Source organism: Pyrus communis, chromosome 11 (genome assembly GCF_041283825.1).
Source record: "Pyrus communis isolate YQ-2024b chromosome 11, ASM4128382v1, whole genome shotgun sequence".
Lineage (NCBI taxonomy): Eukaryota > Viridiplantae > Streptophyta > Magnoliopsida > Rosales > Rosaceae > Pyrus > Pyrus communis.
The window spans coordinates 25,818,628-25,841,558 of record NC_142575.1 but is presented as its reverse complement, the minus strand read 5'-3'; the positions used below and the strand labels follow the sequence as shown (position 1 = coordinate 25,841,558).

General features: G+C 37.4%; 4 protein-coding genes across 5 annotated transcripts; 3 read left to right on the top strand and 1 right to left on the bottom strand.

Moving 5' to 3' along the window:
- LOC137741965 (transcription factor ILR3) lies at positions 1-3,006 on the top strand. The gene is made up of 5 exons (XM_068481671.2): positions 1-320; positions 1,545-1,607; positions 2,075-2,152; positions 2,250-2,412; positions 2,509-3,006. Exons 1-5 carry the CDS (start codon positions 202-204, stop codon positions 2,773-2,775), a joined length of 690 nt encoding a protein of 229 aa, XP_068337772.1. The 5' UTR covers positions 1-201; the 3' UTR covers positions 2,776-3,006.
- Positions 3,007-3,610: 604 nt separating this feature from the next.
- LOC137741964 (plant/protein (DUF1995)) lies at positions 3,611-6,929 on the top strand. 2 transcript variants are annotated; one of them, XM_068481670.2, is made up of 2 exons: positions 3,611-4,665; positions 5,116-5,191. In XM_068481670.2, the coding sequence occupies exons 1-2, from the start codon at positions 3,674-3,676 to the stop codon at positions 5,189-5,191; spliced, it is 1,068 nt and encodes a 355-aa protein (XP_068337771.2). In that variant the 5' UTR covers positions 3,611-3,673. The 2 variants fall into 2 exon arrangements, with proteins under 2 accessions (XP_068337771.2, XP_088535853.1); XM_088679727.1 differs by having other exon boundaries at positions 3,612-4,665; positions 4,812-6,929.
- On the bottom strand, positions 5,022-9,529 carry LOC137741963 (putative galacturonosyltransferase 12). The gene is made up of 6 exons (XM_068481669.2): positions 9,101-9,529; positions 7,154-7,206; positions 6,906-7,061; positions 6,146-6,736; positions 5,737-6,039; positions 5,022-5,624 (listed from the first exon to the last, which is right to left on the bottom strand). Exons 1-6 carry the CDS (start codon positions 9,309-9,311, stop codon positions 5,340-5,342), a joined length of 1,599 nt encoding a protein of 532 aa, XP_068337770.2. The 5' UTR covers positions 9,312-9,529; the 3' UTR covers positions 5,022-5,339.
- Positions 9,530-17,376: 7,847 nt separating this feature from the next.
- LOC137741667 (disease resistance protein At4g27190-like) lies at positions 17,377-20,705 on the top strand. Its single transcript, XM_068481365.2, has 2 exons — positions 17,377-18,167; positions 18,344-20,705. Exons 1-2 carry the CDS (start codon positions 17,377-17,379, stop codon positions 20,472-20,474), a joined length of 2,922 nt encoding a protein of 973 aa, XP_068337466.2. The 3' UTR covers positions 20,475-20,705.
- Positions 20,706-22,931: the final 2,226 nt, after the last annotated feature.

Here is a 22,931-nt window from a genome sequence, read left to right as displayed (position 1 = left end):
AGCACGAAGCGTGAGATGCTGGTTCAATGACGAAGGCGAAACACACACCCAGCACACAACCCACTCCACCTGTGCTGTGCCATCAATCCCCACATCATCATCATCAGCACACAGATTCTTCTCCGCCCCCGGTTTTCGTTTCGAGGGTAGACTAGTCCACAGCCGGAAAACCAACATTTTTTTTTCCGGCAGCCTCCAAAGATGGTCTCCCCGGAAAACACCAACTGGCTCTTCGATTATGGGCTCATTGACGATACTCCTGTCCTGGGAGGGAACTTCGCTTGGCCAGTTCAGCCCATCGCCGGTTCGTCCAGTGTCAGGTACTTTCATTTTTTCTGTAATTTTTTATTAATCAATTGTAATTTTTTTACTAATCATTGATTAATTCCTGCTTTGTGCAATTAATCTGACTGAGACGAATTAGGGTATTTTTTTGGGTTTTCAATTCTGCTTTTATTTTTTGGGTTTCTGGATAATCTCTGAACAATTGGGTCCTTTTTGGTTCATGGGTTGGGACTGAGTGGCTGGAATTTGCTAATTTCAAGATACTTTTTTTTTTGTCTTATTCCCAATCTGTTGTTTGGGGTTTTGCTTGTGGTTTTGAGTGTTTGGTTAATTGGGTCTGGTTAGGACTGGGAAATGTGTGTAGAGAGAGGCTTAGATTCAAGCTGGTTACTGATTGAATGACTTGAGATTGTACTGTGTTCTTTGTTGGTGGGAAAAAAATATGGAATTTAACCGATACAGCCACATTTTTAGGGTGTTTGGCTGAATAGAAGGAAAAAGCAGCTTTTGTAAGAACAAAGAAGTGACTTCTCCAACAATTTAGGGATCTCTAGCTTTACTGACCAACTGCTTGTGCTATAGGATTTGAGCGAGACATTTGTGGGACGAACAGTACTTGTCCACTAACTGGAAGTTTTCTTGGAAGTTACTGTGAGAGAGATAACATGTCAGTTTGTTTCGATCACTTGAAATTTTTTTCTATGAATTGTAACTTTAGCGGATTACATTTGCTGAGTACTAGTGTTGGTTGGAGTTGTGGGGGTCCTCGGTTATTTTCTACCGAGAGACGAAGATGACTTCAGCGGTGGGGATTTGTGCTTTAGGGGTAACATTGAGTTCTTTTTGCAGTGAGGGTTCCTGATGACAAGTGGTACACATATACGTGTATATTCTTGCATTTCCGTATAAAGGTTTTACAGTTATAGTTAAGCAATGACCTTTACATGTACTGCTGGACCATTTTTTGAACGACTGTTTACAGAAGGCTTCAGAGGCTTGGTTTACATTGTGGATTCGTTATTTGAGCATCTATTATGTTGATGAGCTCAGAAAGGTTTGGTTTAATTGTATGTACTTTTTGGTCAGTTGGAGGTGATAGAGTTCAGAAATGTTTTGAATGTTTGTATCATGATCTTTTTTCTATTGCGTAATGTTTACTTTGTCCTATGCAAGGGTTTGTATTGTTCATTCATTTTTAGTTTGGGTCGTGTTTATGGTTGCTCATTTATTATTCTATGGCGACTTTATCTATTTTGTAGTGTTGAACTTGATGGGTCACTGGGGGATGCAGAGGGACTTAAGGAATCTGGCTCAAAAAAGAGGTACAAACTTTGACTTTTTCTCATCAAAGAAATCAGAATGTGTAACCGCCTCAAAAAAATATGTTCTCATTGACTCTGTTCTGCGCTTTATACCTTCTCACGTTTGACCCTTTTTTTGAATGCCTGTGCTGCTGTAGAAGAGATTATAGATTTGTGTTACAGCAGCCTTTGTCGAGGATTCTATACGAAATCTTGTAATCAGCTCTTCAATCACTAATAAGCATGCTTATTTGTTAGTGTTGTCTGGATCATCGATGAACGGTTTTTCAATCGCTGATGATAGATTTCTTTCAATTTCGTGTTAAAACACCTCATGTCATATCTTGACAAATTATCATGTCTTGAAAATCACTGCCTGGAAGTTACATTTTAGTATTACAAGTGAGTTGATCAAAGCTAGTAAGTTCATTTCAAATTCATCTTATTCCAGCTGTCTTCCTCTGTCTGTTGCATTTTTCTCCTCGCAGGGTCAGAACTGAATCATGCAGTGGAACAAGCTCCAAGGCATGCAGGGAGAAGTTGCGAAGGGATAGGCTAAATGACAAGTACTCTCTTTTCTTCTCCGCCGTTTATTTGTCTCCCCTTCTGTCCCCTCTCTTTTGGGGCAGCCTTGTCTTATCGCTTGACACGTACCAATAATAGGTTTGTGGAATTGGGCTCTATTTTGGAGCCTGGAAGGCCCCCCAAGACGGACAAGGCTGCTATTTTGGTTGATGCTGTACGAATGGTGAATCAATTACGTGGTGAAGCCCAAAAGTTGAAGGACACACATTCAGGCCTCCAGGAGAAGATCAAGGAATTGAAGGTAAGCCTTTGTGTTATCAGTTGATAGGACTTACCGGCTTACATAAAAAAAACTGCTGATGTGACAATGTGCAAAACCTTTTTTTCCCTTGTGCAGGCAGAGAAGAATGAACTTCGCGATGAGAAACTGAGGCTGAAATTGGAGAAAGAGAAGTTGGAACAGCAACTTAAATCCATGAATGTCCAGCCCGGCTTTTTACCTCCCCCTCCTGCAATTCCTGCTGCATTTACTGCTCAAGGCCAAGCTTGCGGAAACAAGATGGTGCCTTTCATTGGCTACCCTGGGGTTGCCATGTGGCAGTTCATGCCACCTGCCGCGGTGGATACTTCGCAGGATCATGTACTCCGCCCACCGGTTGCTTAAGTCGGTAACGTCTAAAATTGATTGGGGTGATTTGGGATAACATTGTCCCAAACTAGTGTATTATCATGTCATTGGTCGTGTACTTTTGTTTAACTGTCTACTAACTGAATTTGGTGGGTGACTTGACTGTATTTGCAACTGCAATTGCAAAACGAAACCTGGGTACTTTTTATGTATTATGCTGGTAATATTTACATGTAAATCGTATGAACTAATAAGTTATTCTGGCAACTTCTCGTTACCAATTTTTAGGTATTATAGTTGTGCGGATCTGCAAAATGGGTTTACCTTGTATAATTTTCCAGCACCAAGCACAGTATAAATTAGGATGCTCATGATGTTATGCATCGACTCAGGCATTGGATGAGGACCTATATGGAACGGATTCATTGCTATTGTGGCATCTTGGTCCAATAATACAGAAATTGGGGCACCACGTGATAGTTCGTGGTGCTGAATCTATTTCATGCAACTTGCTCTCAAAAGATGGGCTTCTCTTCGGACGACTCCATCCCAATTTTCGAAGTCTGTATGCCCACTAGCAGAGCTCCTATGTAGATAAGAGTTGCATTGTTCGTCTCCAAATGAAGAGCTACTTTCACTGGTGGTGCGACGATGGTAGCATCACAAATTGATTACACGTTATCATGTAACTTTGACATAATAATGTATAATTGATACGAAATACCGTTGATTTGGCATTCAGTTACATCGAAGTTCTCCGAGAAAACTAGGAATTAGAAATCATATTACTAGAAAGGTGAATTAACAAACTATCGCAGAAAAAAGTAAAAAAGTTACAAAAGGTGGAAGTGCTTTGACAACCTTATCTTGAAGTGCTTCTGGCAAAGTACCTATTTCTCTTTCAGCTTTCTTCCCCTACTCTGTCAAAACGCAAATGGCTTCCCACCTTCTCAAAATCCACACACAAACCATCCAAACCCCAAACCCACCACTACCAACCCACCCATTCCCATTTCCCAAACACCACCAAAACTCTCACATCTTCTTCCCCTCAACCCTCCACCACAAACCCAAAATTACCCCCCTATCCCCACTCTGCTCCTCCTTATCCTCCTCCCCCACCCCACCAACCTCCAAAGAAGCCGCCATCCAACAGGCCAAGACCTGCCTCTCCGTCACCCTCTCCAAGCCCCTCAACAACCTCCGCCTCACCACCAAGCTCAAGAAGCCTAAACAACCCCGATTCCGACTCGAAATCCCCGTCGCCGACGACTCCCCGGAATCCCTCTCCAACCTCGCCCTCCAGCTCTTCCAAGACCTTCCCATCAAACGAAGATCCTCCAAAGTCAACGTCTTGATCATATGGTCAAACGCTGCCTTCGCAGAAGCCGCAGTGAAAGCCTTTGGGGATTCCCCTTCGAGCCCGGTTGAGCATTCGGACATTTCCTCCATCGCCAACGGTGATACCGGAAATTTGAATTCTGCTGACGTGGCGGTGTTTTTGGCGCCAGAGGGAACCCAGCTGGCGGTTATAAAAACGGTTACTGATTTGCTGTTCCCGAGGCCGGTGGTGATTTTCAACCCCAGGTGGGCGTTCGAGGAGGAGGCGGAGTTGGGCGAGCTCGGCGGGTTCGTGGATTCGTTTGAGGTGATTTTTTCGTTCATGGGTTTGGAGGTGAAGGGGCTTTTGAGCAGCAGGAGTGGAGTGGTTTTCAAGTGCGTGAGAGATGGGGTTGTGAGTGGTGAGAAATGGGCCGTTTTTGTTGAAGAAGAAGGAGGGGAATTGAAGATGGTTTCGACGTTTAAATCGCGGCCTTCAATCGGTGAAGTTGAGAACGTTTTGTATAATCTGATGGCCATTAATTCGCCCGTGACGAAATCAGTGAAGTTTTTCAGGGATTTGGTGTCGAATGTGACCGGAAAGAAGTAAGTTTTCTCGAATGACTGTATTGTATAATCTCCGATTGATAAGTTTTGAAGGTGTAGAAGGTGTTTGTTGAATTGTCTGAGTAAGCTTACTCACTTGTGTGTCTGTGTGCTGAGCTCGCGTCACGTTTTTTGTTGCTTACAAGGTAAGACCGAATCATGACGCTCTCCTCCCTTCGACCATGCTTTTCTTTTAAAGAGCTTGTTTTACGTAGTCAAGCAATTCATAGTTCGATGTAGTTATAAGGATCTGATCTCTCGATGTTGTCAAGAAATCCGACATATTGTCTTATGGACTGTCAAATTTCCCTCTCGTTGTCTCGTGTATCCTATCATTTGTCAGGTCGCAGTTCTCATTGAGCCTTAGAAGTACGTTGTCTTGCATTTTATTGCATGTTCTACATCTAACATCTTGTCGTTAAACAAAGCTACCGGAAGTTCTAATCACAGCGTAAGGGGAAAAAGGAAAGAGGAATACAGAGTGATAGGTGAAGGAATGTGCACTGAGGGAAGAGAGTCCTGCTGATCAGATGCCCGGTGCTGTTTTTTCATCTTGCATTAAGAAGTATTGAACGCCATGAATTGGGGAAGAACTTTCTCTCATTTTCCTTTGCCTCATATACAATACACTCTTTATCATCAACGTTTTCGACATATTCCTCTGAAAACCCAACTTACGTTGCCATGATATGACAGCTCTTGATGAATTTATCTGAGAAATCGACATATTTCGCCCAAAATGGCCGAAGTTTTGGAAATGCAATTTCTAGCCAGGGCTTTGCTCTCCCGTTGTAATGGATGACACCAGCACTCTTTACATCAGCAGAACTTGTGTTTTCCTGATATCCCAGTCCCAACATGTGCCAGAACGGATCAATAACTTGGACATGACCGTGGAATGCTATTAGGCCGGGGGGCAACGTTCCTAGCTGCCAAAGGCTCAGGTCTGATTTCAAGTTCTGCATAAAGATACGAATCATAAAATGGGATGATTTAGAAGATGGTAACGCATTATCTCGATAAATTCTTCTTGCGAAAATTTGAAAGCTATAAAGTTGAAACTTCTCTCACCTGTTCAAGCCAATGGTGGTACGTAAAGCTTATGTTGGTTTTTCTCCAAGCATCTAGGTCGAAGATGTTCATGCCATAAGCCCAGGCACATGCATTGGGGTCGAAATTCTTTGATATCAAAGGATGAGAGAAGTTCAGATAACTCCTATACCGCTTTGACATCACAAAGTTATCTTCTCCGTTGCATGTCTCAACTGCTCCATTGACCTTTCCGTTCATTTCGATATCCCATAGTGGTGAAAGATCAGTTTGAACTACTATGTCGTCGTCCAAGAACACTATCTTATCAAGACCAGGAAACAACTGCATCCAAATTTAGTGTAGATTAGCACAAATTGTAGGCAAAATAAGCTTATAGAAGCATTATAAGCTGTCGTTAAACACTACTAAACCATAGTTAACATGGTACCTCGGGTAGATGTATTCTGATATGATTCATCAGTGAGTTGTACTTGGGACTAAGTGCTTGCAGCTTTGCTGCAATAACATTAGGCTTCTCAGTATTATTCTTCACAATGGCCGATGACCCGCCTCTAAACTGCGACCTCACCCTTTGGTCTTTCTCCATTGCTTCCAAAACTGGCACCTTCCCCTTTGTAAACCAATCGAAATGGTGCAACGCCTTGACCTCAATTATGGCAGGTGACAACGAATGCAGAGAAAACCACGCTTGCATCGGGTAATATGTCTTCCTGTCTGTGATAATGTGGAGGACAACTTTGTGAGGGCGCAATGAGTTGCGGACAAGGGACGTGGCAACAACGGAGGCGGCAAGCACATTGTCGGAAGCAAGGACAAAGTGGTAGTAGGAGTTGTCGACGAGGGCAGGGACGAGTTCAGCAGAAGGGAGCTGCAGGCGAGCAGCTGCATTGGAGGCGTGCTCGTTGGCCAACCTCAGGGCTAGGCAGTGAAGCTGTTTAGGTATGCTGCTTGACGCTACATGCCGGTACAAGTACTCTTGGATTTTGGCATTTCGGGTTCTTTGCTCAAGAAGTGTGACCTGAAAATTTTGCACTGTCTTATTAACTCAAGATACTCTTGCACTAAGTACATGAGACATCATTTGGTCGAAATTTGGTGACCCTAGAGTTATCGGATTTTTATTGCCGATTACATAAATGTGTTATTGATTACTTTTCGGAAAATTAAAATATTGAGAAAAGAAGTACCATTTCTCGGAGCTTGACAGCAAAGGTCGTTGCGTCTGATTTTCCGTCCTTTATTTCAACCATAAATTCGTCTAAGGTTTGAGGAATATCAGATCTTCCTTGTAATTCATGCTTGCCGATGGGTTCTTCTAATATTTGGTATATTACTTCTGGGACCTTTCAGAAATTAATTACATTGTTACAGACAAAAATAAAATCAAGTAATTAAACAATATCTCTTCAACCAGAAGTTGGGATTACGAAATTACCCTTGATTCTGTTCTTCCCAAAATCTTTGGTCCTAGTCTTTTCCCCAAGCAACCTAATCATTAAAACAATAATTATGACTTACAAAATAAATATAAAAAATAATGTGTTTAATTACCACTTAATACTATAATCTATTGATGTTGTTCTTCACTTGTAAATGAAAGATCTCTTATTCAATTAATGTATTTGATTAAAAAAATTGTACACGACCGTTTAAGTACTAACTAGTTAATAATATTAAAAAAAAAGTGAAATGATGAAGAAAATTAACATTTTTAAAAGATCAAGCCTACAGCCAGAGTGGGATGGCTTCAAATCATTATTATTGTATTAAAATACAGAGAAAAGACACTTCAAAACAAATAAGAATTTGTTAATTTTAAGAAAAATTAAATAAGAGGAGAAAAATTAAAATAAGAGGAGCAAGCCTACGTCGATCAACCAAGTTAGCTTTAAACATTTATTTAACAATAAATAAATATAATAAGAGATTATATTAATTTTTGTATATAAAGAAAATATGATTTATGTCTGTCAATCCACGTATATACTTGACAATCAAGATCATATGAAATTTTCAGTTGTTCAACAAACTTAATGAGAAAATTACTGAGGATATACCTAATTATAAACAAAATAAAATAAAATAAAATAAAAGGGAGTGCAGGTTGCTGTCTTCTGCTATTCATCCGATGGCTCGGAATTTATGGGTTAAAAAAATGAAAATCAGTGTTGGGATAGATTATTATGCTGCGGAGACAACAGTTGCAAGCAGCACATTTATCATATCCTGAATGGAGCTTTGAGCCTTTGCATATAACAGTACCATTTAAAATAATTTCAGATACTTTTAAGGTACAATTACTCGTATATACAAATTATAGGACTATATTTTCGAGAAACACTAGTTTTTATTTTATTTTTTATTTTATTATTATTTTAGAGAGAAGCAATATCTATGTGATAGGTGATGTCATGAAATTTTAATATTTTGATTTGCTTATTTTTTTGGTTAGATTTGTTGAGGTTTGAGATTTTATCTCCTGGAAATAATTCAAAACTAGTGGAGTTCCATAAAATGTATTTTGTATTTTTGTTTCTATAAGTAAAACTCCCTACTTTTAATTAATTTGGCATAGTTCAGTAGATTGGGTAGCACATGACCAAAAGAAAGAGAAAATTGTAGCTTTGTTCTTGAAACTTTATACTAATTGGAGCTTGACACTTGTGACATCTTTAAGTAATGATTTTTTTTCCGGATAATTTCGTTAGAATTTTGATCTCTTATTTTCTACGTTAATCCTTTTCTTTTCTTTTTTACTAAAATTGTAACGTAGTTACTTAAAAGACTATTGATTTAGGCTTTAACTAGTTTAAGAACCAATACTCATAACTTTTAATTTTAGAAACCGAAGCTCCAATTAAACTAAAATTAAAAAACTAATACTCCAAATATCTCTAAAAGAAAATAAAAAGTTAAATGTTATAAGTTCCTCTTGTTGATATAGTGATTAGAATCTTTGTTATCCGAATAATTTTTCCCTAGCAGATCATTGTTTGTTGCCAAAGACTTAATAAATTAAACAAGCCAATTGTCAATCACCAAAGTTTATTATTGTATTATTATTTGCCTGCAATTGATTTTTTCAAGACAGAAAATGACATCCTTGTATATGAAACCTAGATAATAACCAAGTACATTGAACACCCCATGATAAGTCTCCCATGTATATCTTAACTATGTACTTTGTTCTTTACCTTTTGTATAGGAATTATTTTCTTATCTACAAGATTGTATTTAATTTCGACATGGTATGTTATTAAATTCTAAATATGAACTGCACATTTAAACACGAAATCGCTAATAAATTATTTAGGTTGGTAATCGGAAACCCTGAAACCAAAGTTGCTAGAATAATATTAGGTTTGAATGTACATGCACATACCTATTGAAGAGCACTTGCTTTCTCCGTCAATGGTATCCACAACAGTCATCACAAACACAAACCTGAGAAGAAAAGTGAAGAACAGAATGGAGTAGAAGAGCATCCGGTATGAAAGCCGCCTCGACCCGACTTTCACCTTGATGAACTCCCTAACTCCTTTCCCCGGAAACACTGTGACATGCCTCAGGCTGGGTGATATGTGAAGCTGCATTTTTGTTGTTTTGCTCAGGACACCGACAAAACTAATACATACACACCCAAAATGTTGTAATTTTTGGGTGAGAAATGGCAAATTCCAGTCTGATCAGGCAAACAAGGACAGAGTAGAATTGCAAGAAGCAATGTCGTGTAAAAGGAAGGGTTTTGATGGGGGGGAGGGGGTGTTAAGGTAGCTATCTGTTACCTAACCTTGCTTAGTTTTTGGGCTATAGTATTATTATACATGTTGAGAAATATATGAGGAGAGGGTTGTTAAAGAGACAGAGACATGGGACTGGTCGTGTTTGCTTTTCTGGTTTTGGGGGTTTGGCTTTGTTTTGAAGGAGGGAAGTTGAGGGAGATGAGAGAAAACAAAATTATAATTATAATTATAAAAGATAACAAAATAATAAAGCATTCAATGAGTGTTCACTTTTTCATTCGAGGTTTCAAATTTAATTATATATAGATTATATATATATATATATATATATATGTAATACAATATATTAACGTATTCAATGTTTGGTTTGGTGTTTGCTTGGCTTTGCCTCCACATGAGGTTCTTGTTTCAAAGAGCTTGGACTGTGAGAAAGAGAGTGTTTGACAGAACTGGGCTTCTACATGGAAAATGACTCTTCCTCTCTCTCTCTCTCTATGGGCTTTTGGTTGTTGGAGTGAAATTGCAGGAACATTTGATTCTTATATATATTTATTTTCAAGCAATTGTAATTTGTAAAAATTTGTAATTGCCTCATTGCTAGTTTTCCTATTTGTCATTGTTTGAACCTTTGACTACCAACTGCATCAGTCTTGATTAAGAGTATTTATACTTGCACCCGACATATTGAAAACAGAAAAGGAAATTAGGACCTTTTATTGCAAAACTCATAGATGGTATTTATTTTTATCTTTTCCTTTCACATAGTATGCACACTTTTGGGCAATGTAATTTTGTTTAGGAAATTTTAATGAAAAGCTCACAATATTGTTCATTTTAACGAAAAATCATATTTTTGGACTAAAAGTCAATCTTGTACTATTCATTTTTTCCTTTTATTTTGTATTTATCGTTAAACTCAAAGTTTTTAAAACTTTTTTCATTAGTTTTCTTTTTGTTTAGGGAGACTTTGGATGCAATCCCTAATCACTAGGGATGACAATGATTCGGTTTAGAGACAAAAATGCTATATCCATCCTCATAACCAAGAAAACTAACCATATCCATAACCTCAAATTAACCATCGAGGATTATCCATAATCATATCTACCGAGTAATAAATTTCCTATATATTAACGGTTATATTCATCTTCGTCAATAAAAAAATTTATTTATTTCATCGTTAAATATCCACATATAAATCATCAAAAATATAACAATACTTCCTGGAGGTATTCATGATAAGCCAAATATGATAGCAAATTAATGTATATTGGTCCCATGAAAAAAGCAAAGGGGTAATAAAAGCAAATACAAATGCCATATGGGAGAAAACGAAACAAATTATCTAATAATTCCAATACTTGTTTCCGCCTACTTCTGGAATAGAGGTTGACACGACCTATGCATGTAAAGCAATCAACAATCTAGTCAGTAACATAATAGGGTTGTAAATTTGCTCGAACAATTTGAGCCGACTCATGTTTAGCTCGTTCAAGCTCAGTCCTTAAGTTGAACGAGTTGAGCTTGAACAAAATATTAGGATCGTTGGAAAAAATGAGTTGAGCTTTTGAAGGGAAAATTTGACAAAATTAAGATCATTTGAACATCATAAATAGAGTTATTAACAATTAAAAGGCAGAAGTGATGAGTCAATATTATATTATATATTTTATTCTAATCTTAGTATAATTTGGTAATTATTTTGGTAGAATTTTGATATTTTGCTTTATATTTTCAATATAGGACATTCAACTTCATCTGAAGCAAAACATGATTAAATAGACGAATTTTGGAGTGATTCAAATTGGAGGATGTTCATGTGTCAAAATTTGGGATTTTTCTACCAAGCGGTTATTTTTTGGCAATTAAATAAAGGAGTAGTACGCATTGTTGGAAAGTGACAATTCTGGGCTTAAATTGCATTTTTTGAGCCCAAGATGACCTCAGATGGGTTCGTGGCCTTCTGGAGAAATGTTCAGAATAGTTCAAACTTTAAATTTAGCAATTTTGGGCCAGTTTTGAAGCTGATTTGGGTCTAAAACGTGGCTGTGCAGATTTCTAGGCGAATTTATCAAGTTAATTTAGGATTATGTTTCCTAGTTTATTTCAAGTTTTTAGGTTTCCTAGTTTTATTCTAAGACCTTTTACTAGGATGATTTTAATTAGAGTTGTATAAATAAGCCTTTTGGCAAACCTAGAGTTTTTTTTTTGGGTAGAATGTATGCAACTTTTGAGAGAAGATTTTGGCTAGAGCTTAGAGATTTCAAGACTTATACTTTCAGGTGTTTTCATTCATTTTCTAGTTTAATACAATTATGTTGATTTTAATTATGAATATGCGTAACTAATTATTTTTGCTAGGGTGAGGCCATGATCCTTAGTAAGAATATGTAGTCTCTTTAATTTTCTTATGAATTTATGCATGCAAGTTTTGGATTGTTAATCACTGTGCTTTAAACTATCTATTTATCTTAGTGATTCACGAACATTAGGATATTTAGAAAAGTAATTTGATGCAATTTTGGTGGAAGGCTGTCCCTAAAATAAACTAAGGCTTCTTGTGGTTAACATGTGTAACTACTTAGGATGGATAACACATCTTAGGAGTTATATGGTTTTTGCAAAGGTTTTCACAAAACTTAATGAGTCTTGCATGTTTACATTCGATCGGGACGCAACAGATGGGTTGCATGTTAGATATATGTTCTATATTGGGGGTTCCAAATAGGGCATACTTTAGGAAAACCTAACCTTCAAAATATGCATGTGTAATTCATAAGGAATTAGAAGAACTGCGTAGGATTGTTAGGGTAACGGCGGAACCCTAGTGCTTTTCCAAATTTGTTTCTCAAAATCTTTTCTCTTTGTTTTGTTTCCTTTTTAATTGGTTATTAGTTGCTTTCCCTAAATTACTTTTATTAAACTTTTTTTAATACTTTTAAATTCGAAATCAACATTTTCCAATCTTTACTTTCAGATAACTAACTAGGATCAGGGTTTTTCATAAATTGTTTTAAATAATACCAATGGAAAACAACCTTGCATGAGCCGTTTATACTACAACAACCTTGTTTTCTTGCAAGTATTTTGTGTGATTTTATACCTACTTTGGCAGGTGGTAAAATCCCTATCAAGAAGCATGTTCATATGCACTCAAAATAATTTTTAACCGTAAAATTCAAGGCCTAGTAGTGTGGTAAACAATGACTCAACTCAAATTTACAAGAAAGAGTTGAAAATCCATTATACGTTTGTAGATTTCTCTTTGCATACGCAAATGCTAATTGTCCAAGAGAGAGCTTACATTCCTTTACTTCTTTCTCCATGGATTCATGATGAATAGAATCTCCAAAGTTTCCAAGTGAGGGAACCTCTAATTTCTCCTTACTAATGAGTGATGAGAAGAGGAGATAAGTAACCTAGAAGGAAGATTGATGCTAGTGAATCTTCTCCTAGAAGCCGACCTTGTACAGAGAAAATGAGAGAGAAATGTTTCACAATTCTGCCTAACAAAACCCTATAGTGAGGCTAAGGTTATAACTCCCCTTCTATAGTCCCTCAAACTTGAGTGACTAAATGAGAAACCTAACCCCCTCTTTCTATAGTCGGCCATTGGGCCTTTATGCCTTTTAACTTTTAGTTTGTCATACAACTTAAGTTAATGAACTTAACGGTTCAATGTCCAAACTAACTCAAGGTCTAATATGAACCTATTCGTTTGATTGATGAACTTATTAATTAATCCTAGAAATAAACAATTAAATCATTTAATTGTACTTACTCAATTCTATTGTACTCTTCAATCTCTACCTTACACAGTGTACAGTTTATTAGGTTCTAATTAGCGAGACAGTTAGCGATTAGAACTCTTACTAATTGATTGTGAATTGAAAATTATCTTTCTTTCAATTCTCTCTTTAATGAAGATTAGTGATTTCTAATCTTTAGAACTTCCACAAGTCATGAATGACACCTAGTAGTATGTCATGACTACCCCAAATAAGCATAAGAAGCTGAGAACCTGTTGAGTTGAAATTCCAATGCAATACGGTCATTCTCTAAATCAATACTCTTGATCACATTGTTTGGTTGATAATTTATTCATATCTACTATTCAATGTGATTTTCTTATTTATGATTCTCATGAATCTGATTTGGAATACACTTCCTAAATCATATTCATGTGATTGTTTGGTTGATAGTTTATTCATATCTACTATTCAATGTGATTTTCTTATTTATGATTCTTGTGAATCTGATTTGGAATACACTTCCTAAATCATATTCATGTGATATGGCCAGAGACGCTTGAATCATATCATAGAATATTCTTGTTCAATAGTTGAAGGTTAGAGATCTCTTGTTGTACATTCACATGCCTTTGTGGATAAATCAGTATCCCAACAATGCCCTAAGCAAACCCTAGGCTTGTGACGCATCATCGATTGACCAAAGATATATCAACAAGACAACTGTGGTGTCTCAAGTCAAAGGACAATTTTGCGTTATCCTAATTAGTGAGTCCTCATATCACATGAGTACAAGAACTTCTGTTTGATCGTGTTCAGTGAAATCACTCTCTATTAAACACCTACATACTTACCTTATTATCATTTACTCCAATGACTCGAGATCAATCGCTCTCTGAAGAGAGAAGACGTGGTATGTAATAATCTTACCGGATTATCAATGCCCAATTGACAATCCTATAATTAGGAACATTTAGAATATGTGCATGAGAAAGAAAAGTCTCGTGAATCTATCCTCTCTATTACATATTCCTTAGACTTATTATTTAAGCGTATAACATTTAATGAGATGACAATAACCTTTGCTCTTAGATCAAACTAATTAATTTAATATGTGAAATGCCTATAAAATCTTATCTCTTGATTAGCCTTTAGGGCACATCTTCAACAGCTTAAGCTTGGGTATGTTGGTACATTCGGCTCACAAAACTCATGAACAACTCGTATCTTTTTATCTGTTTTTTTTTATAACAAACGATAGGATAATCTACACTAGATACATTTAAACTACGGGAAGGGGGATTCGAACATGAAACCTCAGATGCAAAAACGAATGCTCTTAACCAAGTAAGCTACAAGCCACTAACTCGTATATACTTTTGTTGGATATGCAATTCAACTTATTATTTATGCACATATCCTTGCAATACTAATATCAGCAGCTTGGTATTATGATAATTTTATTAGAATTTGATGAAACTTAAGTCCAACTAAACTTAAGCTTGAACTTATTTAAAGAATGAGCTGAGAAAAGCCAATCAAGAGCTCACGTTTAATATGCAATCATTTTTAAGTAGTTATCTTATTATTTTGTGCTCATACACTTGCAATATTAATACCAACACTTTGTTACTAATCTATTTATTAATTTTTTATGAAAATTAAGTCGAACTAAACATAAGCTTGAGCTTGTTTAAAGAATGAGTAGAGAAAAGCCAATCAAAAGCTCATGTTTAGTTTACAAATGAGTTAAGCCGAGCTCGAACTTGAATTATTATCGAAGCCGGTCTTAAGCATGAGGTTTCGAACTTGAGCACGAATAATATTATCTCCCCATTTACACCCCCTCCGAACAAAATGGGTCCATCCATGATCCAAACTGCTAGCTGCTGATGTTACTTTACATTTCTGCACATGTTCTCTGGTATGACTATGGCTATCCCGGTTTCAAGTCATTGTTGACTGACCCGGTTCAGCTGTATTATCTTCTTTTGCTTTGTATTGTTCTAATTTGCAAATTTTTAACATTCTATAGGGCTCATAATGAATTCTATTTTTGTTCTATCGTGTATTGTATATATCGGATTAATATATGGTTTAATGTGCAGTCAAAGATTTATGGTCCGTTTGATAATTATTTTGTTTTTGCTTTTCACTTGTAGAAAAAGAAATGAAAACTTGTTTGGCAACGATTTTTAGTTTTCATTTTCCAACAAATGACCAAAAAGTGAACTAAAAAATGAAACTGAAGCAAGTGGTGAATTGGTATGGTGGTTAGGGTTTTCCTCTTCAACCTATTGCATCCTGGTTCAAACCCTCCCTCATCCTACAAGTTAAATTATTGTTTGTAATAAAAAAATAAAGATAAAAAATGAAATGATTATCAAATGTTCCACTCATAAAAAAATTATCCAACGGTTAAGGATGCCTAGGTGTACAACTATATATTTGGTGCATACTAGAAAATCTCAAACCTTAAAAATATTAACAAAAATCATGTTTGTTCGGTGTATTTATTTGTAGTTGGGTGTCCTTGGTAGTTGCAGTAGTAAATCTAACAAAAAGGAGTAGGATTTTCTCCCCTCCTATTCTCATCCCCTTCCCTCCTTTCCTCTCACACATTGCTTTTTGTCTTATTATCTCTATAAAAAATGGGACAGAATCCTCCTCCAACAAAAAATGGGAGGGTTCTTAGTGAAGAAAGTTGAGGTTCCACCATAAAAACAATTGGCACCATGGGGAGTAACCCAACCTCTTATAAGCCCATGCAAGGTCATTCCTCCCATCAATGTGGGACTCATTCTTAACATGCCCCCTCACTTGTGGCGAATTTTCAAGCCTAACATGTTGACAACACAACGGGGTGACGTGGAGCGCGTGTGGCCGTTTAACTTGACATGTGGGACAACCTGCTCTGATACCATGAAGAAAGTTGAGGTTCCACCATAAAACCAATTGGCAATATGGGGAGTAGCCCAACCTCTTATAAACCCATGCAAGGTCTTTCCTCCCCTCAATGCGGGATTCATTCTTGACACTTAGGACATAATTCAGGTTTCAACTAAGTGGTAAAAGTAGTTTGCTGATAAATGAGTTGTGGACTTCGGAGTTTATATTAGGGTTGAACTTGAACCTATGGTTATTAATAAGCCCCTAAGAATTCCTTTCATAGTAAAAACACTTAAAACCCCATTTCAAAGAAGAAACTTAATCAGGACCAATTGTTCTAGAGTGCATTTTTGCTCACCAACATGTAGTCATTAGATGAGTATGATTTAATCTATATGCTACACAAGTCTTGGAATTTAAACTGATCTAACGGAAATTAGTTATGGTGGAGATTTTCACCACCCCTGAGCAACTATGCACTCATTGAACTACATCTAATCCTTGTTTTGCATGAGACAGGTCCAAGAAATGCATGTCCTTACACTAGTGTCTCTTTGGTGCTGTGTAGCTACAATCATTTCAACAACCAGAAATATGATGGCTCGGTCATCCAAGAAACCTGGAAAATTTTGGCTTATGGTTACTTACTTTTACGATTTATATGCACTGCTGATGATTCTGTCGTAGTCTCGGGACACCATTCCACATCTCCCACAGTATGGACGGGAAGTAATATGGACAAATTTCATGATTTCCACTAGGAGATGGAGAACATATTTGTCTGTTGCCGTAGGAACCTGGCATACATACTCGACTTGTCCTTGTTTGAATATTGGGGAGCCGGGTAAAACAAGGACATGGTTCACATTGTTGTAAACTAAGAAGAATAAAGTCGAGCAGGAAGTTTAATCACACTTTCCTCAGTTTGAACTTTATATCAGATGTCATAGAAAACAAGTTTTTTCTTGTTCGTTTGTCCTTCTCTTTCCTTGCTTCCTATCGTCCCTCGATGATTTTCATTTCTCTTTGTGTTGCTTATTCTAGGTTTCTGAGACTCTAATAGATTACGGCCAAAGAAAAACTGGCTATAAAGCCATCAGCTTGACAACGATTATATCCTAATCTCAAACCAACTACTGAGCTCCCATAACTCCAATACAGTATTTACTCCCAAAACTCCAATAGTGTATCTACCCGCCCTCTATTGTCCTTTCGTCCCTTTGGAACCCCGAAAAACCAAAGAAAAAAACAAAACCAAGTACTAGTATTGTGAAACCATGCAAGAAATCGTGGGTGCTATCATTGAAGTTAGTAGGTGTGTCGGCAACTTCACGTTGTCGCTGCTTTCCACCCTGAGAAAGTTCCAGAAAAACATCCAAACTTTGAGGCATGAGCGGCAGAAGCTCTCTCGCTGCAAGTATGGAAAAATGGAAGAGGTCAATTTATCAAGATTAGAAGGGAAGCACCCCCCTTGGCAAGTTATGGATTGGCTTGAAAGGGTGGAGAAGATTGAACGTGAGGTGGAAGAGATTGAACATGAATCCAGGCTACTTTTGGAGGCAGATCCCATTGATGCTCCCTGTGGCCTGGGGTGTATGCTTGACTCTAACATGCGCCGCAAGTACCAACTTAGCAAAGCTGCAGCAAAGAAGCGTGATGAGGTGAGAAAACTTACTGAGGAGTCATGCAATCTTCCACCTATGGAAGATAGGAAGCCAAGTGATATAGCGGTTGAGCATATTCTGGCACCATCTCTTGTTGGTCAGAAAGCACCAGAGATCCTGAAGCAGCTTATGGTACTTTTGGCTGTTAAAGAGATCACAAGGATTTCTGTTTATGGAATGGGCGGTTCTGGGAAGACTACGCTAGTGAAAACCTTGAATAATCAGCTTGAATCTTCTGGCAGGGAGTTATTTGATATGGTCATTTGGGTCCCTGTGTCAAATGACCTGGATATGAAAAAGGTTCAATCACGAATTGCTGAGAGGTTGAATTTAGCACTGAATGCAGAAGAGAGCATCGAACGTAGAGCTAGCAAACTGCAGCAAGTATTGAAGTCCGGAAAGAGGTAAGGTTAATGTTAACTTCATTTCTGGTCTTGATTATATTTCACTTTAGTATCATGTTCCTGTTAATTTAGTTACAGAATTTGGTTTCCTAATTCATGATGGCAAAGTAATTTAGTTACAGAATTTGGTTTCCTAATTCATGATGGCAAAGCTCAATGATGTTTATATATTACAGGTTCCTGTTCATTCTGGATGACGTTTGGGAGAAAATTGATTTGCACAGCGTGGGGATACCACAAGGCGATGGCCAAGCAAATTGTAAGATCGTTTTGACAACGCGAAATCTTGATGTGTGCAGGGAAATGATGACCGATAAAGCACTAAAGATGGAACTTCTTACTGAAGAAGAGTCCTGGAGTTTATTTGCTCAGAATGCAGGAAATGTGGTGGAGTTAGAAGACATAAATCCTCTAGCTAAAGAAATTGCGAGGGAATGTGGTGGTTTGCCTCTGGCTATCGAGACTATGGGGAAGTCCATGAGAGACAAAACAATGATACAGCTATGGAGGAATGCACTCCGCCAACTGAAGCTTTCCGATCCACACTTCGGGAGCTTGGACAAGGTGTATCTGCGGTTGCAATTGAGCTACAATGCACTGCCAAGTAAGATTTATAAGTCGTGCTTCTTATCTTGTTCACTGTTCCCGGAAAATTTCTCAATTCAGATAAGGGAACTAATATTGTTATGGTTATCTGATGGAATTATTGGGGAACGTCAAACTTTAGAGGAGTCCATCAATGATGGGCATGCTAAACTTGAATATTTGAAGGATTGTTGCATGTTAGAACAGGGTGAAGGCATTGGCACCGTAAAGATGCACAGTATATTGAGGGAGGTTGCCATTTGGATATCCTCAAATAAGAAAAAAACAGGGTTTTTCAGCAGCCCAGTGCAAGGAATGCTAAAGCTGAAAAAATCGGTCAGAAGAGCTTCGTTTATGAGCAATTCCATCAAGAGTTTGCCAGCTCAATTGCTTGGGGGATCCGACCTAACTGTGTTGTTCCTGCATTGTAATCCTTTTAATAGAATCCCTGATGGTTTCTTTCGAGAACATAGAGTGCTAAGATTCTTGAATTTAAGTAGCACTCTAATAACTTCCCTGCCTTCTTCTATTCTTCAGCTAGGGGAGCTAAATACTCTTCTCTTAAGAGACTGTCGTGCTCTAGAAATCCTACCCCCACTCGGAGCTCTTTACAAACTTCAAGTGCTCGATCTCTATGGAACTCGAATAAGAAAGCTTCCGAAAGACATGGGAAAGCTGATTCATCTGAGAGATCTCAATTTGTCACACACTCGCTTTTTACAAGTCATTGCATATGGAAGCATGTTGGGATTAATTAGTCTTGAAGTCTTAGACATGTCTTTCAGTGGTTATAACTGGGATGTGAAGCGTAATGCAGGAAGAGGAGCAGCATTTGATGAGTTATTATCCTTGCGGCGACTTTCTGTTGTTCACATAAGGCTAAACAGAGTTGATTGCGTTGCCTTAGACTCTGCCGGTCCATGGTTTGGAAGGTTGAAGGAGTACACCATACAGATTGGTCCAAATTCAATCTATCTACCGACTCAGCATGAGAAAAGAGTCATCCTTCGAGGGGTTGACCTCCTGCAACGAGGCTTGGAGGGGCTATTGTGCACAGCAAGTGCCCTGGAGCTGTTCACATGTGGAGGTATAAGTAGTTTATCTGATATAATTACTAACAGGAGTGTGTGTGGCTTGTCAAATTTGAAGTCGCTCACCATATCAAATTGTGACTGCATAACCACATTGTTAGTCGGCGAAAAAACAATTCGGAGCACATTGCCAAATTTGGAGCACTTAACTCTGAGTCATCTGGATAACTTAGCAACCTTGTTGGACAATATAGTCCCCAGAAGATCCCTTGGAAACTTAAAGACCATCAAGGTGGAGGGATGTCGACTTCTAAAGAACCTCATATCTTTTTCTTTACTTCGACTGGTTTCAAACCTCGAAGAAATCAAGGTGAGTGACTGCAGGAGGATGAAGCAGGTTATCGCAAGAGATTTCTATGAAAAGATTCCAAAGTTGAAAACCATAGAAGTCAGGGATATGGAAAGCTTAAGTACTATCTGTTCGAGGGGAGCGGAACTGTCAGCTCTAGAGAGGATTGTGGTGAGCAACTGCCCCAGGGTGGTGAAGCTTCCCTTCACAGCCCCTGATGCATTGACTATTAAAGAGATCAGAGGAGATTTAAGCTGGTGGACAGGTCTTAAATGGCAAAATCGTGCAGATAAGATCAGTCTTCAGCAACGATTCCAAGCGTGCGCAGACACCGCAGTGTAGCCGGTGGAGGATTAAATAGGTAAAGAAATTGTCTCATAGCCTCATCTCTTGTAGGTTTTTTTCATTTACGAGTTCATGTAGTTTTCATCTATGAATCCAACCATCCATTTTCTTTTACAATAGCAATGATATTCATGTGCACAAATTGCTGTATAGTAAATGTATTTTCTGTTGGATTCTTTACGTAATCCAAAATGTTCTTGTTTGTAGGCATGAAGATGGGAGGATGCATAAGTCCCAGAAACAGTTCACGGGTTTCATCTCCTTGTTTGTAGCAGCAGTCTGTTATTGCTTGTAATGTAATACATAGACAACAACACCGTTGCCTGCTGGTAGGATTTCACTATTTAAGACGCCGACTTTGGCTGGTAAACTTGTTCTGTAATACTGGTGTGGACTTGCTAGTTTGTACTTTTTGAGATGATAAATAAAGTGTGTGCGTTTTTTTTCCAAGGAAAAAAAATTATGTTACATGTTTGTTTTGTTGACAAGAAAATATTTTAAATTACTTTAAATATATGAGTATCGAGAATTTGAACTTTACTGCAAAAGGAGCACACGCACTATTCTACCGGCTAGCCTAATTCACATATGGCTTTACTCTTGTCCAACACGCATAGATTAAGAAATTTTAGGTGGTGTTTAATTGACCAGACTAAGACTAAGATTAGGCTATTTAACTCCAGTCTTAACCTAAACCACATATGAAGTTAATTAAGAACTAGATTAATTAGCATTACACCTTTGCTAGCAGGTCTTATTCTGAGCCATTTAAAATGTGAGCCTTAAATAAGACCAAAGGCAAGCCTATTCAGTACAACAAACAAACCCTTGAGGAATTTGAAGGTTATTATCAGCATGATACTAGAGAAGTTGGCTTAAGCTAATTAGTTGGTCTGAAAGACAAATGGCACGTTTGGTAATCAATTTTTTTTTCACTTTTTATGCTTAAGATATGAGTATACGAGGAAAATGAAGAATGAAAAAGGGTAATGGAAGAAATGAAGGAAAGAAACAAACAAGAAGTGATGAAAACAAAATCTTGAAAGTGAATATAACTTAACATAGTTAGCAAAAATAAATTAAAATAGTTTTTGATTTTTAGTTTTCTATTTTATCTCTTTTCTTATACATTTCTTCTAATTTCTCTGACCATTCTTCTTTCGAATTTTATTTCCCTTATTTCCCTTATTTCCCTCATTTCTCCTATGTTTTCACTTTTATCTTATTACACGACAACGAAAATTAAAAACTAAATAATGTGGTTGAACTACTCATTAAAAAAAAACCTAAGACGATCTTTCCTTTCCATACCAAAACCCTATATCAAAAAACTCCATAGTTGCTAGTCCCTTGTTTCGACTTGGGGCCAATGGTAGCGTTTCTTATCTCGTTTTCCTAGTCCTCCTCATTCTTCTTCTCATGGATTGGGCAATTTTGTTTTCAGCTTTAGTATTTTTTGTTTATAAGTGCCTCCTTAGTGAGGATATTTGTGAGTATATTCTAGTAATTATTTTAATTTTGTGTCACATGTTATCAACTCCTCATGGTTTACTTCGTTGTTTCTAGTGGTTTCGCTAATGGTGTTGAGCACAAGATTCATGTTGGTTTGGACACTAGTTGGTTCCTTGTTAATTCCTCTTCAGAGCACTATTCGTTGTCAGAAGGTGTCCTCATGTTTGTTATATTGTAGTTTTTGTGCGTAGAATTTCTCAAGTTCCAAAATATGATGTGTTTGACTCTTATATTGAGAATGGAGTTCATTAGGTTTTAGAGTGTCATCTATGTCTTCTAAGTTTGAGTAAGGATGATTTCCTTTGCCTATTCCTGGGCATGTTTGGCCCTCAAATCCACCAATACGGTGGCAACTAGTCCAAGTTGGCATTTTATGTTTTGTTGAAGTTTCTTTGGATTGAGGACCTATTAACATTATCTAGAATTACCTAGTTAAAGTTTGTATCAATTATTAATATATATATATATATATATATAAAATAAACCGATATTGTTTCGTCTAAAAAAACTAAAAATAATTACAAAAAAATGGTTATTCATGGATCAAAAAATAATTCCAAAATCTTGGAGACGACACGTGGATTTTTTTCCGAAGAAGAAAAGATTGCCCTAATTTAATAGGTTGGGCCCACAAATATTCCCACTTGCAGTTCAAAAATCCCTAGAGGCTTAAGCGGCTGACTACGACATCATCAAAGTGCTCTGCTCTTAGCATGGAAAAATCAAAGGCATAAGAAGAGAATTAATCACAAAATATTATCTTCAATGCATTCCTGATTGACGATCAACTCAAACAAGTAAGGAATTCTCATCATAAACAAATAAAGGATACTTACCTGATGATCCCAAGATATTATCTTCTAATTAATATCTTCGAGATTATTCTTTCCTCATCCATTCCTACATATGATTTACCTTTACCAATGGAAAGCCGCCATGTGT